Genomic DNA, 17,893 nt, shown 5'->3' with positions numbered 1-17,893 from the left:
TGCGGTATCGAGTGATTCCTGGTGAGAGGAGATCAATAGCATGCAGTTAATTTTTAAGTTGTTTATGTTGCTGCTTTTAAACCATGTTTTTTGTGATCCATGGTAATGAGTGGAATGAGGAATTTATAGATTCATAGGCTAAGGTCAGAAGGGACCTCTGTGCTTCGTTAATCTGAGCCTGTGTATACGTAGGCCATGGACACTTCCCCAGGCAGCATCTCTCTTGGAAACATATCTAATCTCCTCTTAAAAACATCGAGTGTTGGTGAGTTCACCCCCTCCCTTGCTGGTTCTCTGTTTAATTATCCTTGCTGTTGGGAAAGTGCTTCACTTCAAGGCCAAGATATGTAACTTGACTTTCCAGTCCCTGTAACCTCCTATACCTTTGTCTGCAAGACTAAAAGCTTTTCCACTTGTTCCCAGTGATCAAGTCACCTCTCAGCCTTCCTTTGATAAACTCCTTGAATTTCCTGGAGTCATTCTGGCAGCTTCCCTTTGAACTTCTGCTGATACTTCCACATGTTGATGCAGGACCCAAGACCTGCATTTGTCTCACCAGCGTTGGATGCAGCAGCACTCGCTCTACCCACATTCAACTTGTTTTCCTTTTGGTGTTAGGGCTTTTATTATATATCCAATACTGCCCTGACCTTCTATCCAGCACACTGCAATGCGAGCTCATGTTGTGCAGCTGTGAGTGACCTCCTTTATGTCCTTCTCTGAGTTCCCGGCTTTCTAAGGGAGCAGGGCTGCTAAGATTGTGCTTCCTCCATGTATTGTTTTGTATTTAAAACACCACTGCTAGCTTGAGACTGTTGAACTGAGATATTCAGGTAGCTGCTAAAATAGCTCCTTCTGTAGTATTTTTTACCCACCAAGTGTTATGCCACCTGCGGCCTTTATCTGGAGAGAATTTCTATTACCTGGATTGTTGGTAGATATATTAAATAGCATTGAAGAAGAAGCAGTGCTTGCTACCAGTGGCCTTGCTCAATGATATCTTCTCATTAACAACTACATTTTGAGATCTGTCAGTGAAGCAGATTTAATCTCTCTACTGTGTGCCTTGTTAATTCCATATAATACCAGCCAAATACCTTGGAGAAATCGCAGTGTATTACAGCGTCACAGTTGTCTTTAGCAGCCAGGCGTGTTGTATTAAAAACCAAAACAAAGAACTAGGTTTCCTGATACCTTTGGTGGTCTTGGCAGTGTCAGGTTTATGGTTGGATTTCATGACCTTAAAGGTCTTTTCCAACCTAAATTATTCTATTATAACAGGTTGGTTTAACAAGCCTCCTTTTCTGGAAAAGTGCATTGATTGCTGTTCATTATTTTATTAGCATCTAGTTATTTGTTGATGAAATCCCAAATTAACCACTCTGCTATTTTGCAGAGGACCAACATGAGGCTAAATAGACCACTTAGTTTGATGCTGGTACTTTGCAAAATTAATTGCTGCACTGAAATTCTCCTTTTCACCTTTTCAAAATATGGAGTCACTTTAGCAGTGCCCTGATCCATCCTCATCTTGAAAAGTTATTAAAAATCAACATTAGTGGCTCAATCAGCTTCACAATAGAATCTCTAAGGACACCTGTGTCTAAGACAGCCAGGTTGCCGGATCTGAGAACTTAATTTGTGAGTTCACATCTTCTCTTGCTGCCAACAGTGACTGCTTTTGGTTCCTCACAGCAGAATATGGAACCAAACCTTCCTGCTCCCTTCCAAATACAAATGAGAAATAACCATCCAACTGGTCTGTATTACACTGTGCTACCTCATCAGCCTCATCAGCAATGATTTTATAACTGTTTAAAATTACAAATTGGATTCCCAAAGATTTAAAGTGCTTTTCTTTTTACTTCTGTTATCCTTCAGTATTTCACTGGTTCTCTCAGCCTCCTGTAGCAGCAGCCAGTTTTTAACCTATTTTTTACTGCTAAGCTCCCATTTTCCCCATTTCTGTACATACTGATTTATTTAGGTTTTGTCACAGGCCTTACATCCTCTTTAGGCTGAAATATTTTTCCTTGACTGTTTCCCAGAACAGTCAAAAATGTTTGAAATGGTGCCTAAATTTGGCATCCAATTGGGATATACTGGATTATTCCTTTTCCAGTGACTATTCCACTATAAATGTAGGTTTCCTGTCCACTATTGCTTTAGAAAAAATTTAATTTAAAAGTTTGAAGTTACTTTTTACTGATGCGTGGTAAATTCTACTTAAGCAAAGCCAGTTTATTATGGTGCTTAAACACTGGGTAGTATTTAGGTCATTGGTTCACTCTCCTTGGTCCATCTCAAGGTGTCCCACTGGATTCCCTCCTTCAGGGTGCCGAGCAAAGCGACCCTTCATGTTAGAAACCCTGGGAAGTTTTCAGGTGAGATGCTCAGCCAACAGCCCCTGGTTGAAATCAGCCATGCAATTTCTCTTGAATTGTATTTAACAGATTTTTGTTACTTTTTACAAAACCAAGATATTCAAAGAGCAGCTCATCCCTCTCCACAGGAAGATGTAGGAATGTATCAAATGTCCAAGTCCCTTGTGTTTCATTTTACAGTTTAGGGCTCTAATCCTGAGCTGCACTGTACACATTATTTCTGGTCTTCAGGAGAAAAATATTATTATATACTGCCTGAGCACTGCACTCCTCATCCTCCTTTGCCTCCTGCTAGAGCAGAGGGACTGGGAGGTCACGTCCTTTGCACAAGGGCACACGGCAGAGAACCACTGGGATGGAGCTGGCTTAGGGTGGAGCTTGGTTGCTCTGACCCCTTTGCTTACAGCAATATCTGCTCCAGCAGCCAAGAGAGGGTGCCCCTTAAATTACTAAAAGGAAGGCAAAAGAAGGTGAAAACGAGAAAAAAAAAGAGCAGAAAGAGAAAAACCGAGCATGCTTTTTTAAAAAGGCATTTTCTCATCTGCACCAAAGCGAAGGTTAAATGCAACAAGTTAAAACATGGAGGTGTTTTTGAACAGTAGAATGGGGGCCGGGGACACCCCTGGGGCAAGGAGAAGGGCTGTTGGCTGAACTTTTGGGAGATGCAGGTCCTGCTGCTGCCCCATTGCTGCTAGTCCTCCCAACACCAGCCAGTGTTTTGTCTGGACATTGCCTGGCACATCCCCTCTGCCCTGGTTTTCCTGCATCAGACATGGATAACAAACACTCGGTGCCTGTGGCAGTGTTTGCTGACGAGCTGTGCCTTTTCCAGGGAAACCAACAGCTCAGCCAGTCCCCAGCATGGGGATCTGCTCTGCCAGGGGCTGGCCTGTGTAACAGCCCAAAACAAGCCCGTCTTTCTGTAGCAGCAGCCATGTAAAACTATTTAAAAGGTCTTTAAGTTCTGCCAGTACCTGCAATGGGTGCCAAATTTTATTTTTGTCAGCCAGTTAGGGAAATTTGTTCAGCTTGTGACCGGGATCGGGGAAGTGAGCCCGAAAAGCAATCAAAAACACCTAATAAATAATAATAGTTAATATCAGTGTGTGATGCTTACTCAGTACTTTTTTTAAGGACCTTATAGCTAGTTAGCAAAACATGTTCCACATTATGGTGGTCTCTTCTACAGCGGATATTTATCATCCTCCAGTTACACATGGCAAACTGAGGAAAACAGCATTCCTGTAGTCACTGGAGGAGCCCAACACACATCCCTTCCCGTGATCCACTGTGTCTGAATGTGAGGAGAAACATGAACCATAGTCGGGTCCTGGATGTACACTTTGGGAAATGCTGTGTCCCTGAACACGTGCAAAAAAGAGATGAGGAAAAAGCCCAAATGGTTCACACCTCCCTTCCCCTCTCCCCTTCACCTTAATTAGCTTATCTATCAGCAGAAAATGTAAAGGCACCGGTAATTCCATTTTTATGGTTTTTCTCACCTGCAGAACTGCCTGGAGTGGTTCATGTTGGGACCTGCTTTAATATTGCCTTTCTCTGGGTCATAGATGGTGGTTGCTCGTGCATAAGCTCCTCCAAGAATAAAGATGAACCCATTGAGAGTGACTGCAGGAGCATATTTGTTATCTGTCAATGGAAAGCAACACTGAGATCAGTTTTAGGCTCAGGTTTGGAGACCGTTTTTTTATTTATACATTCCTGTTATTTATAGATAAGTCACGTTTCTCTAAACCTCCAAAGCTAGGGAAAAAAAAAATGAGGAAACCTTTCCTAGTTTTGTTCTCCTCTCTTCAAGTTCTCAGAGGCACTTTTAAAGTTCATTATTCCTTCATCCCCCAGTATGTGCCTCCCTCTAAACTGATAAAGCACAGTTATCCTCTCCTAAAGCCTAATGGAGTCACCATGAAAGCTCCTCTGAAATTAAGGATGAAATTAAGATGTCAAATTGTTTCAGAATTTTGAATTGCGGCAAATTTTAACTCAGATGCTTCCCATGCCTGTGCAGCAGCTAACTACAAAAGAAATCCACAGCACAGAGACCCCCTTAATAATATCCAGTATCCAATAGTTGATTCTCTTTTATTTTCTGCTTTTGCTTGTGGGAACGTTACATAATCCACAAAATTTTCTGAGACCTGATTTCTTTTTTTGCCTTTATCTGTCTCATAAATTCACCTGCACTTTATTTTCAGACATGTGTCTATCTCCAAGCAGTCCTGCATTTTAGCAACAAACTGTGTGAGGTTGGAGTTTGAAATTAAGCAAGTCTCTTTTCCTGAGTCAACTTCAATCAGATTGTCTGAGGATGCTTTAAAATTCTTGTGTTAGCTGTGGCATTATTAGAAATATTAGTAAAACCAATCATAAATTATTGAATAAAATAATTCTAATCTAATTAGTTGGCCTGTCCCTTACTCTGCTAGCACGCCATATGCACATTATGAGCCAGTTGGGCTGAAATTTCTCATGATGGTGTCTGTCTTGATGCGATGCAGTTTTTTTAATCAACATTTCTGTGAAACAAATCAGCAGTGTCTGGGAACAAAAGACAGGAAAATACATTGCTTTGGGTTAAAATAAGCCTCACAACCAGTTCACTGAGAAACAAGAGCCTAAGCCCTTCAGCTCGTCCTGGTGTCAGAAGACATGTAAAATTCTGCCGTATGTAGCTATAAGTTAAAGCCTCTCCAGAATCTGCATTTTTATATGCTCAGAAAAGGTTGGTCCTCTTGCATCTCCAACAGAGAATCACCCTGGACACAGTCTTGCTGGCTTCAGCCCCTGCAACCTCCTGCCTGAGTGCAGGGAGCTGGGGGCAGCTGGAGAGGAGCTGTGATATCATCTTTACTATGCTCTTACATCTCTGATAACAGCCTCTACAAAACATTGAAGGGGCTTATATGTTCCTCCCAGATCTGTAACACCCTGACTGTGTCCTTTTATGAACACAGAAAAAGATGGGCTTAAACCTCTTGCATGATGTGTTGTAACCCTGAGGATCTTGTAAAACTACCTTATTCCATTAAATATTTAACAGAGATTTAATTTGACAGGAGTTAAGGAAAAGCTGATGAACATCTCCAGAAGAGAGATAATCTCCTTAACTGAGGTTTGAATTGGTAAAACTAGAATGAAAAGACTGGTTTTATGGAGTCTGCTTCTGTCCCAGCATGGCCATGGGGTGGTCTGGCTCAGTTCATGCCAGGGGGATGTTGTTGTGTGCCCAGGGGGATGTACAGAGGTGCAGCACTCGGCATGAAAACAGACAAAACATGTTATGGGTTAAAGCCGAGCTCCTATTACACTGAGTATCTACAGGCATGTGTCAAAAAACCACGGCTGTATTAGGAAAATGTCACTGATCCTTGGGAACAGATGGGAAGAAACTAATTCATCCAGAAAATAGAACAAGGAGTATTCAGTTTCTTTGCCGTACCACTAAGCCACTATAATTCATCAGAAGGACTTATCTGTCCTAACAACCCAGCTCCTGTCTCTTTCCAAATCAGACTTGCATATGTGACATTTTTTCCACTTAAAAAACTCATCAGAAATTTTCCATACTTAATTATCACATCTTCTTGATTTTTTTCTCTGACTAGCACTGTTTCACAGGAGAATGAAACTCTCACATTAAAAAAAAAAAAAAAAAGAACTCAGCTCCCAAATCTCACAGGGAAATTATTTGGGGCTCCCTCAAGGCAGAAACAGCGACTCAGGGGACTGAATCACTGACTTCACATTCCTTTTTGCTAAAGAATGAGAGGGAAACCCCTTGGTTATTTTTATAGTGACTTTTTTTTTTCTTTTCAAATAGGCAGACAGTCTGATATTCCTTTTCTTCCTTTTTTCAAGAGGCAGTAGTGTTTGATTCTCATCAATTTTTCAATACATCCTCTATCTGTTGTCTTTTTACTTCTTTCGTCTTTAGCTACAATTTCATAAATTGGTATCAGGTAAGTCTGAGATAGAGGAACAGAGAAATCTCTGCTGTTTCTTTCAGGAAGGGAGAAGTTCACAGCAAACAGTCTCCTGATCCTGGTGAAGATATGGCAGGAAAGCCACAAGGGACACCTCTCCAGAGATATGTAGAGAGGAAACAGTAGGTTTTATTTTTGTTTTGTTACCACAGAGATGGAAATTGTTCACAGATACAGGGATTTTGGAAACCTCCAGCCATCATTCCTGTTACTTAGGTGTGGATGACCACCTTCAATCTTTACCCTTACTTCATCCCAGGTGCTACCCACACTCTTCCCATGTTGTTGTCTTTTCCAGGGCTCAGTACCCTCATGCAAACTCTCAGGAGACTCCAATTTCTCTTGCTGCTTTAAGTCCTTAACATGGTCATAGAGCAAGGCAGGTGGCTGGGGAGACTAATTTCGCAAAAGCATATTGTGTTTGGGCTTTTTAGTCAATGCTTCTGGGCATGAGCATGAGCTTCTACGGGTCAGAGGCTTCTGTGGGATACAGTGGGGCCACTGGTTATTTCAAAAGACTACTGGAAGGAAGGAAGAGAGGGGAGAGGAAGCATGGAAACAGAGAAGCAGCCTCCTTTCCCCTCCAAAGGTCAAGGGGGTTGTCAGATATACTAATTTCAGGCTGGAAAATCTGAAATAGGATTTGTCCCAGGCAGCAAACACACCTGAGATTAAAAGGCAGAATAAGTGTAAATAAAATAATAGGTAAAAGGTAATCTACCCAAGTGAGTAACATTGTAACATCGCTCTCTTTTGTTGTTGCTACAGGAAAATATGCTTGTATTTCTATTCTGTGACAGCTCATTGCAGGAAGGAGTGTGCACTCCATGACAACCCTTGAGCCAGAGGTGTACTTCACATGGGGTTGATAATTTAACCTGCCACCATGCTCCTCACTTAGGAAGGACAGAGTGCTGTCTGGCATATGTTCCATGGCTCTTGAATCTCTCCGTGGTTGAGCAGCACAGTTCTACTTTCCCTTCCATGATTGCTTAAAGATCTTATGTTGCCTTCCAGTAATGAGCTTGATCAGAGACTGAAGTGGCATTACAATGAATGGTAGCAGCACCTCATATGGAAAAAAGTTATTATAACTAAGGTAGTTAAACATTTTTATAGGGAGGAAGAAATGTGGGCACACCACCAGCCCAGGCATAACTCCAACCAAACTGTCTCCCAGCAGGCGTGGGTGGCCAGTGGGGGATTGATGCACTTGATGAAGCAGATTAGAGAAAGGAGGCTAGTTAACGCAAACTAAGCCTGCTTTTAATAGTAAGTGCCTCTTCCCCTTCTTGAATACTATGCAGACAAGCTCAAGAATGGCACAGTCACGGATGGGATAACATCTCAGAGCAGCTGGGAGACTCTGGACTGATCCTTAACATAGCTCATGAGGCCCAAGTGCAGACACTGCCATGAACAGCGGAGTCTCGGGTGTCAGCCCTTCTGGCTCTAAGCTCTCCTGGGAGCTGGTCTTTCCCAACTACACAACCAGCCACCCAGCCCTATGGTTTCCCCACTGACCCTTGAGCAAACCCTCCTTGGAGACCCTAAAGTCGAGTGTCCTCACTTGCAAACACCACATTTTGTGTATGCGTGGAGGGGATGGCCTGTGCCAAAACAGGAGGCTCCACCTGCCACTGCAGAGCAGTTTTAGCATCAAATTTATGGGCATAACATTGCTCAAAAGAGTTGGATAAAGCACAGCCATGGAGGTAGGAGTGAAAAGGAGGACATCTGATAAAGGGCAAACACAAAAAGACTGATTTGGCTCGGTAGAGGGCAGAGAACATGTAGGGGAACACACTGAGGAGTGGGAAAAATCATTCTGAAAGGAGGATATTCAGAGGAGAACTGGGTGAGACAAAGGAAAGTAAAATTCAAGCTTACTAGTGGGGAAAAAAAATTAAGAACTAGTCATGGGAAGAAAAATACGCTGAAGGATAAGATGGAACACTTATTGCTTTGGGACTTGCAGGTGAGAGCCAACCAAACCCTCCAAGTACCAAATTATTGGCCTTGAGAGAGGGCCAAGACATATATCTGATTTTTCTTCTGAAGTCAAAAAATAAATTAATGAGGATTATTATGCATTTTAACTAAAATAAGCCAGTGGGCAGTGCAGTAAAAACCTGCACAGATGCTGCTAATGCAGTTTTCTAGACATGTGTTGCATTCTTAGCCCTGTGATTGTCCTGCTTTGGTCGGACAAACCACTGCAGGAGTAAACAGTGTGATGAGGAACTAGATACTTGGATTAGAAACCAGAAATGCTCCCAGAACTTAGAGCTTTGTTCTCTAGTTCTCACAGGATTTTAAAATTTAATAGTGGTGATGATTAAACACTGTTTTTCTTACAAGCCAGAAACAGTAATAAAAACTTGTAATTCCATGCTGACTGTTCAGGGTATCAAAAAATGTGTATTTTAGTGCTCTGGCATGAAGGCACAAAGTGAACTAAAAGGCAGTGACAAGGTAATTAGACTTACTTACAATCCCTGACTTCAGCATGTCTGTGGCCATCTTGTTAAATAAGACAAACCTCAGGAAGCTTGGCATGAAACACACTTTTAGCACAGCTATATAGGACAGCTTGGCCAGAAATGGAAAGGCAGGTGCTGTGAGTACATAGACTGGGTTCATTTACTCTTGTAGGACTTTGGTTTTTACAGCTAAAAACACAAGGTGATGTGCAAGGTGGTTTACCGAAAATACGCAATTTGAAAGCCCTGTGAGGTTCCCTTATCCCAGTAACATCAAGCTGTGGGCTGCACTGCTGCAGGGACATCTGTCAACTCCAAAGGTGAAGAGAACTGAGGTGGGGCAAAGGATGGGGCACTGAGAAACACCTTCTCCTCTCCAAATATGGATGTGTGTAATCAACACCTGCCCAGAGGCTCCCACAGCATTCATGTGCAGCGTGTTGGTGAGCCTGCTGTCACACCTACTGCATGCAGGTATCCACATCCCAACACCTCCTGACAGGGGAAGGATAAAGAATAAATGGAAACTGGGAGTGAATTCACTGCATATTCCTAGAAGAAATCAAGGCAGAAGAGAGCAAGGGCTGAACTGTGTGGACTTGCTATCAGTCCCCATCTGGTATCTCCCCTGCACAGGTAGGATGCCAGTATCCAGCCGGCTTCACCTCCATGCAGATTAGACAAATATGAGCCTCCCCCTTGCCATGATTGATGCCAGTGTTGCCTTGGGTTAGTCTGGACCATGATGGTTTGAAAGAGATGGACCTGTTGGGTTCAAACGTGTGCCACGCTGCATCCTACTCACTATCATAAAGTACCACAGTGAACTGAGACAGGTACTCCTGGTCTAAAAATCTCCAGAGACATTGGCTGCTTTCAATACCTCCAGCTACTGTTGCATATCTGAGCGTGCTTGAGGCATTTTTAAACAAACTGTTGTCCTATTTGAGGTCCAACAGGTTTCACTGATCTCTGGGGTGACCTTATAACAACTCACCATCACACATCTCAGTTCACTTAGCTCAGAGGGACAGCTTAAGAATTCACAAATCAACACAAAAAGGCTCTGAGGCTGTCAGAGGCACCCTGGCAGAGATCATAGCAGGATTCACCCCAGCTCCATTTTGCAAAAAAGCACTGCAAGGCTCCTTCTACTCCCTCTTTGTTTTAGACTCTACTGTACTTGGTGTTGCATCCAGTTCCTAGGGGACACTTTACAAATACAGGTGACACTATAGCTTTTGTAGAGCTGGAGAAAGGAAAATATATTTCCAACATTCCACTGCCTTTTTGTGAAGATCAGGCATCACATCAGTTCACTTTCCCAGACATTCTCCATGGGGGTGCCATTTTTCAGACTCTGTGTTATTTTATTTTGTTTGCAAGTAAATTGATGTTATGCATTACCCAACAAAGAACTCCACATTTTATCATATATTTTATGCCTTCAGCTTAACTAATGAACTTTGCTTACACCAAGAAAACATAAATACCATCTTTTAACTTTGCCGGTGTCTTTCATGTATTTTTGTTAGGAAATAATAGTGCACATCCATTAGAGCCATGGGTGACGGACCCAACTCTGGATGGTTTAGATGATTTTTTTCCAAGCACGCATGATGTTGACGCTTGCTAGACAGTATAACGAGCCCAGGGAATGATTTCTTAGCTCCTGTGGCACTTGTACTATTATGGCAAGGAAAAGGAATACATCTTTGCATAATGCATTCATTTTTGCAATGTGCTGTGAGTCTGGGAAAACCTCATACTGTCAGTCAGTGGATTAAATGAACAGCAGCAGCTGTAGCCATGTGATGGAAAAAGCCAGGCAATAGGGTTGTTTGTGCTGTTGTATTACATAAACATGACTTTCGCCGGTTAACGCCCTCCTGCTGGGCGCTTCATGCTGCATCATATGCATGTCATGTTATGTTAGGCTGCACACCAACAGCAGAGAGGGAGTTGGGAAGCAGCCTGGCTGTGCAGAGGAGGCTACAGCCACAGCGTACCAGCTTCTCATGACCTGATCTAGTAGGAAACCCCAAGAAAAGAGTCGTAATCATTTTAACAAGCTACAATAAAAAGAGCAGCTTATTCTAGTTTTCTGAATATGCTTAGGCCTTACTTGAATACCTCATAACTGTGCTTCTATAATTTCTTATCTGCTACTCGTATTGCTCTATGGCTCAATAATGAGAATATGATTTTTAAAAAATGAAGCACCTCATGTCACAATTTCAATGCAACCAAGAGGTTTAAAACGGTGAAACACTGGAACAGGTTGCCCAGAGAGGCAGTAGATGCCCCATCCCTGGAAACATTCAAGGTCAGATTGGACAGGGCTCTGAGCAACCTGATCTACTGGAAGATGTCCCTGCTTATTGCAGGGAGGCTTGGATTAGATGACCTTTAAAGGTCTCAAACCATTCTATTATTCTGTGATCTAGGATGTGAAAGCAAACCACTTCAAAAGCAGCTTCTCTGTAATAACCATATGAGTGCTGTGTCTGTGGCCACTTGGGTGCAGCCAGACCAAAGGCTGCCCCCAGCCCAGAGCAGAGCAGCCCAGGACAGCTTTACCCTGCAGCAATGTCCTTGCCAGGATGAACACTAAACTTCATTTCCAAAGGCAGCCTAAAAAACACTCAGGGTGTAAACTGCCACATAAAGTAAATAAGTTGCAAACTTCTGAGCGCTGTCCTAATTTTGGAAGGAAGTTGACACCTTTGATGTTGGCTGGTACATTGGAAAATGTGGTTTCTCGTCTTGCTCCTTATTCAGTAAAATGTTTGGTGAGTTCAAGGGCATCACAAACTAATAAACACAGTTTCAATAAACTACGTCTTGAAGAGTTCAGCCTCTGAAGCACATATGCCTGTGGATGCCACTGATAAGTCCCAGTTCAGAATGACCATCACTTCCTACAGGACAGGTGGCATTTTAACAAATCCATGAGTGATAATCCATTACTTGAGCAGTGTTGTGAAACCACATGGAGCAACACATGATGCCAGGATGAAGTTCCACTGAACTCTGAGATTTTTTGGATTTAAAATTACTAGTTGTTCATACCTAATAACTGATTTCCTTTCTCCTCTGCTTTAAACTCCTCACTTCTAGCTGGAAACAGGTTGTATTAATGAGTGTCAACTGCCTTCAGTAGAGATCCAGATAGGTGCCTCTCTAGTATCCTATTCATACATTTCTGTCAATATCTTATAAACTTATCTCCCCCCACTCCCCAACTTGTTTGCTTTCTGCAAAGGCACTGAAATACCTGTGCAGTGCAGACTCCTGTTTACTCTGACACCATGCATTCCTTACCAATCATCGGAGACTCTATAAAGCTCCAGGAGTTAGTCTGAGGGATGTAGGACTGCAGGACCCCTGCAGCTCGCCCGGCTTCGTTCACCCCTCCGAAGACGTAGATCTTCCCACCACAGACGGTGGCGGCGGCTGAGTGGACGGCCTTGGGCAGAGGAGCGATGGTCTCCCACTGGTTGGTTATCGTGTCATACCTGGGAAGGACAGCAACTGAAGTGAGCTGAGCTGACTGGGCAGGACAGACAGGCAGAAACAGCAGGCTGGGATGCAGAAAGGCAGCTTGACAAGCAGAAGAAAAGCAGAGGTAGAAATGTATCTTTTAACACCCTACAAATTCAGCCACTTGGTAAACAGTTTAATTAATGCTTTTTCTAAGCTTTTGAAACATTGATAGAAGCCCAGAGAAAGCTGGTTCTGTTTTCTGTATATGCCTCTCAAATCTCATTATAGTTCAAGGTGCAGAAACTCTGGACATCTTTGTTGAGATGTCTTCCACTGATTAATTTCTTTTAATGAGTATACAATGAGACTATTCTTGCAAATCAGTGCAGCAATATCCAATAGCAACTATGGGCAGGCGACTGTTAATATACTTCAGTTGTTCAGCTTGTGGAACACATCTCACCTACAACATAATGCAACATGATGGCTCTTTTTACTCTAGTTAACTGACCAGCAATGCACATTTTGTGCCAGAATAAGTTACTTCCATTTAATTTTCACTGTGCAAACCAAGCTACTGTGCTTCATTGCAGGATGCTGCAAACGTTAATGCTGGAATAAGATTTCACCATTGCATTCATATTTGACATGAAGCAAACAGAAAAGAGTACGCATGAAAGTGCTAAATTAGTTTTAAGGTCATCAGTATCTGATTTAATTAAGCCATTGACCATAAGGGATGCACAGTTAACAATCCATGGATGAAGATTCATTTTAGACAATATCACAAGCACAGGCGTCCCTTTTTTTTAGAAGATAATGTGGCAGGGATCCAAATAGCTGCTCTAAAATGAGTCTTGGAGACAGTGGAGAATAATGCAATTTTTAGGTTTTTATATTTCCATGTAATGACATATGCAGTCAAATAGGAGCTTCCTGCCTAGCGATTTTTCAGAATTGTTGACTGCCAGAAGAGAAGCCCTCATCATCCATTCAGGGCTTTTGCTCTTAATAGCAGTGATATGCAATATGCAAACCTGAAACAAATCCACAGCCACAAACCCATCGGCAAAAAATTATTTAGCCGCAGGGGAATTCTCCCTCTGTAACATGTCCCTCAAATTCTCATTGCCCAAATTTGGGGAAAATAAAAGGGAGAAACAATATAAATGGCAGAAATAGCAGAAAATAATGTGCTTAATGAAAATGCACTAATGAGTTTTCAAGTAATATAACTGAAAGTAATTAACACACTCATAAAACTGAAGCCAAAGCAAGAGGGAGGCAAACTTTAGCTAAAAAAATATTAGGAAAGTCCCTTATAATGAGCATGGAGAACTGCCTTGTATGATGCTCTAAATTAGTTACAGAGAAATTAAATTCATCTACAACAAGTGATCAAAGGGGAGAAATATGACAATATTAAACAACACGGTGCTGGGAGCACTGAAGGTGACACACCTTTCCTGGGCTGATTCCTGTACCAGACCTGAGGCTGCAGATGCATTTTGACTGCAAAAGCAGCTCCTCCAGGTAAGGCACCTTATGCTGCTGCATCTCCTGCATTTGCCCACAGCACTCAGAGCAGCACTCACATCCAGCTGAATACATATGCAAAAATCTCACAAAACAGAAACAGTTTCATACGCTGCTTTTGGGATACACTTCAGTAACTCACCTATTGCAGTAATTGGTAATTTAATTCTTGATGTTTTATTAAAATCGGGTTAAGAAATTGGTTATAATCAGTAGAAAATGGGAAGAACAACAGAGCTGAGAACTGACGTAATGTTCCTTCCCTTGTTTCTCCTCTAAGATATAAATTCTACCTGTCACCTGATATGTTTTGTCTCACACCAGCCACTCTGACTGAGCACCAGGAACATTTGTGGCCTGTCAAAGTGGTCTGAGATGGGGTGGTGGGCAACCAACTGTCTCCCCTGTTACTGGCAGAAGTACCTGTCAGACCTCAGCTCCCAAGACAAGTATGTTCCTGCCCACAAGTTTCTGTTTGTCTTAATATCCTTTAGGGAGAAGGGGTTATATCCTTCACATATGTTGGAATCTGGGTGTGGTTGAGGACCACATCCATAGGAATACTGGAAAAAGGTTCAAATTACAAAACCAATCATCTTCTTTTCTGGATGAATTTCTCTGTTGGGATCCCAGGTCTTGCAGACCCTGTTTTTCACCCACTTCCACTGCTCTCCGTTTAGGCTCTATGATGACAGAACTGATCTTTCTTTCTCCTACTATCCTTCATCTGCCGCTGGGAAGCCAAAAATCACCAGTTTCACTTCATCTCCTGAAAGCCAAAGGCTGCAAATCTACTGGATATAGATGCATGTGGGGCAGCTTAAAAAAACCACTCAACTTGAGGGTTCTTTGGTTTAAAAAATCAGTGAACCATAAAGCAGGTGGAAGCAAGTCCTTGCCCACCTAACACGGGCACCTAACGTGGGTTTTACATGGGCTGCTCAGTAAAGCAACTCTCTTAAGCATGTGCCTACCTTACCTATGAGGCTGAAAAAGAGAAATTGATGCCTCAAAGGCTTCCTGATAGCTGTCCATCAAGTCCCTCCATCCCCTGGGAATTTATTCCTCCACTTCATTCTCTTCTTGCAAAACTGTAGACCTGATTTCTAGTCTGTTTTGCTTCAGCTCCCACCCACCAGAAAGTAAGTTTGATTTTTTTTTTCCCTATTGGATTATAAAGCTGTCTGCTATCAAATCTTTCTCTTTCACATGTGGACGTGCAGAAAATAATAAAGTCAACTCTTCACCTTCTGTAGGATAAACTAAGTAGTCTAATCTCCTTAAGTCTCTGCAAGGCAGGTTTCCATCATTTTGGTCTATCTCAAGTCAGCTCTTAATGTGTTCACACAAGGATTTGCACCAGATTAACTAAATTGGTTTAAAAATGAATGAAGGTGAACCTTTGTAACCTTCTAGGACAGAAAATACTGACACCTGCTTTACCTCTCTGCTCTAGAGCTTTTCCATCTGTTGTGTCATCTCTGGCACTGCCATCACACCACGGCCACCGGTGCTCCTGGGGCTCCTCAGCTGCCTGTCACACGGCCCTACTCAGGGGCCAGCGGGGAGGGAACTGATTTAAAGAATAATCACTTTGATCTCTTTCCATTAGTCAAGCTTTGCATCTGAATCCCCTGTTTGAAGCTGTAGATGGAGACATAATGTGAGTTGGCTTCAAGCCAAGCAAAGGTTTTTCTTCCCTCTCCTCCAATGCTCCCTCCAGTCCCGTTGTGTCCATGCTTGTCCTTGGCTGTGGGCCCACCAAGCCCAGCCAATATGCTGAACTTGAAACTTCAAGGGCATCTCCTTTCACATGACTGACTGCTGGCTTGCTGTCCTTGCATGCTATGGACTCACATGTGGTTTAACACACATGCCCTTGCACACCTTCCTCTGCCTCCAGTGCAGCCCCTGCAATCCAACAGCCCATGGCCCTGCTTTGCTCTGGACACCAGGCTTTCCACGTGTGCAGGACGTGTGTGTCCCTACCTGTCACTTCATCTGCACTGAGCACCGTGACCTCAGCTGACCCTTGTGCAGTCACCACCTTCTCATTTATATATTATCTATACATATATGTGTATGTATGTATATTACTTATATACTCATGATATGGCAAATGATCTCAACCTAGCAGAAAACACAGCTCAGGCTTGAAGAGAGCACAGGCAGAAATAACCTTGCTGGTTTGCACAACTCTTCATTCTTAGGATTTCATCCGTGGGCTTGATCTTCCCCTTCCTTCATTCATTTCCTCCAATGCCTCTTTCCTTGCTCTTTCCCTACCACCTGAGTATTAATGTCAGAAAACCCTTCATTTCAAGCTGTGCCATTCTCCTTGCTGCCTTTTTGACTTATGATCTCTTCAGTACCTGAAAACAGTAATTTTTTTTTTCTCCTCAGTCTCTTAATTTCTCTCCTTCTAAGTTAAGTAGCCATATGAGTATCTTCATTTATTCACATTATAAAATCCTTACATCATGGTCAGTCAATTACAGACTGACCATTTCCGTCAGTCTGTAAGAAACTCTTAGCATTATTTAATTACATTTAGCAGGAAAGCTGCTATTCAAACTAAAGCTGGACAGTGTCATCCTGAACAGCTCTTCAGATGATTCACATGTTTAAAATCATAGTACTGGATTACTATTTTTTGCTTTTTTTTTCTTTTCTTCTGACTATTCCGAGGGGCTTAAGAAACTATCCTTGGACAAGGCAATATATTTAATTTTCTTAAGGCATTGTAGAATCATAGAATTGTTTGGGTTGGAAAAGACCTTTAAAATCAGTGAGCTCAACCATTAACCCAGCACTGCCAAGCCCACCACTAAACCATGTGCCTCAGTGGCACATCTACATGCCTTTTAAATACCTCCAGGGACAGTGACTTCACCGCTTCTGTGGGCAGCCTGTTCCAGTGCTTGACAAGCCTTTTGATGAACAAATTTTTCTGATTGTCCTAATACATTTTTGGGAAGGAGGTGTTATATCCTTTACACATGATGGGGCTGGGTGTGGTCGAGGACCACGTCTACAGGAATACTGGAGAAAGGTTCAAATTACTAAAATACTTTTCCTTTTTTACTGGATGAATTTCACTATTTGGACCTCAGGTTCCAGAGATGCCATTTTTCACCCACTTTCACTGCTGTCTGTTTATGTTCTACAGTGACAACACTGATCTTTCTCGCTCCTACCCTCCTTCACTTGAACTGGGAAACCAAATACACCCCCACGTCCTTTTCTACCAGGCAGCTTTCCAGTCACTCAACCCGAAGCCTGTAGCACTTCAGGGGGTTGTTTTGACTCAAGTGCAGGACCTGGCACTTTGCCTTGTTGAACTTCATACAACTGGCCTTGGCCCATTGATCCAACCTGTCCAGATCCCTCTGCAGAGCCTTCTCAAGTAGATGAACACTCCTGTCCAACTTGGTATCATCTGCAAACTTACTGAGGGTGCACTTGACCCCCCTTTATCAGATCACTGATAAAGATGTTAAACAGGACTGGCCCCAATACTGAGTCCTGGGGAGCCCCACCAGGGACTGGCTGCCAGCTGGATGTGACTCCATTCACCACCCCTCTCTGCGCCCAGCCATCCAGCCAGTTTTTAGACACCCAACAGTGCACCCATCCAAGCCATGAGCAGTCAGTTTCTCCAGGAGAATGCTGGGAGAAATGGTGTCAAAGGCTTCACTAAGGTCCAGGTAAACAACATTCACAGCCTTTCCCTAATCCACTAAGTCACCTTGTCACCGAAGGAGATCAGGTTGGTCAAGCAGGACCTGTCTTTACTAAACCTTTGCTGTCTAGGCCTGATCCTCCGGTTGTCCTGCATGTGCAGTGTGATGGCATTCAGGATGATCTGCTCCATTACCTTCCCTGGCACTGAGGTCAGGCTGACAGGCCTGTAGCTCCCCAGATCCTCCTTCTGACCCCTCTTATTTACGGGTGTCACATCTGCCAACCTCCAGTTACCTGGAGACAGCCAAAACACTCCATA

At 42.9% G+C, this 17,893-nt stretch overlaps 1 protein-coding gene across 6 annotated transcripts in view; it reads right to left on the bottom strand.

The window, feature by feature from the left end:
- Positions 1-17,893, bottom strand: part of KLHL29 (kelch like family member 29) — a 391,640-nt gene that overhangs the window by 10,020 nt on the left and 363,727 nt on the right. For 5 of the 6 annotated variants that reach the window (XM_032682682.1, XM_032682681.1, XM_032682683.1 and 2 more), the window contains 2 exons: positions 12,193-12,386; positions 3,887-4,031 (listed from right to left, as the gene is read on the bottom strand). In XM_032682682.1, coding sequence (XP_032538573.1) covers positions 3,887-4,031; positions 12,193-12,386 — 339 coding nt within the window. The remainder of the gene's footprint in view (positions 1-3,886; positions 4,032-12,192; positions 12,387-17,893) is intronic. The other variant, XM_032682684.1, reaches the window with a different exon arrangement.

Source organism: Chiroxiphia lanceolata, chromosome 3 (assembly GCF_009829145.1).
Source record: "Chiroxiphia lanceolata isolate bChiLan1 chromosome 3, bChiLan1.pri, whole genome shotgun sequence".
NCBI classification, from domain to species: Eukaryota; Metazoa; Chordata; class Aves; order Passeriformes; family Pipridae; genus Chiroxiphia; species Chiroxiphia lanceolata.
The sequence above is the reverse complement of the archived record's forward strand: the minus strand, read 5'-3'. Positions and strand labels throughout refer to the sequence as shown.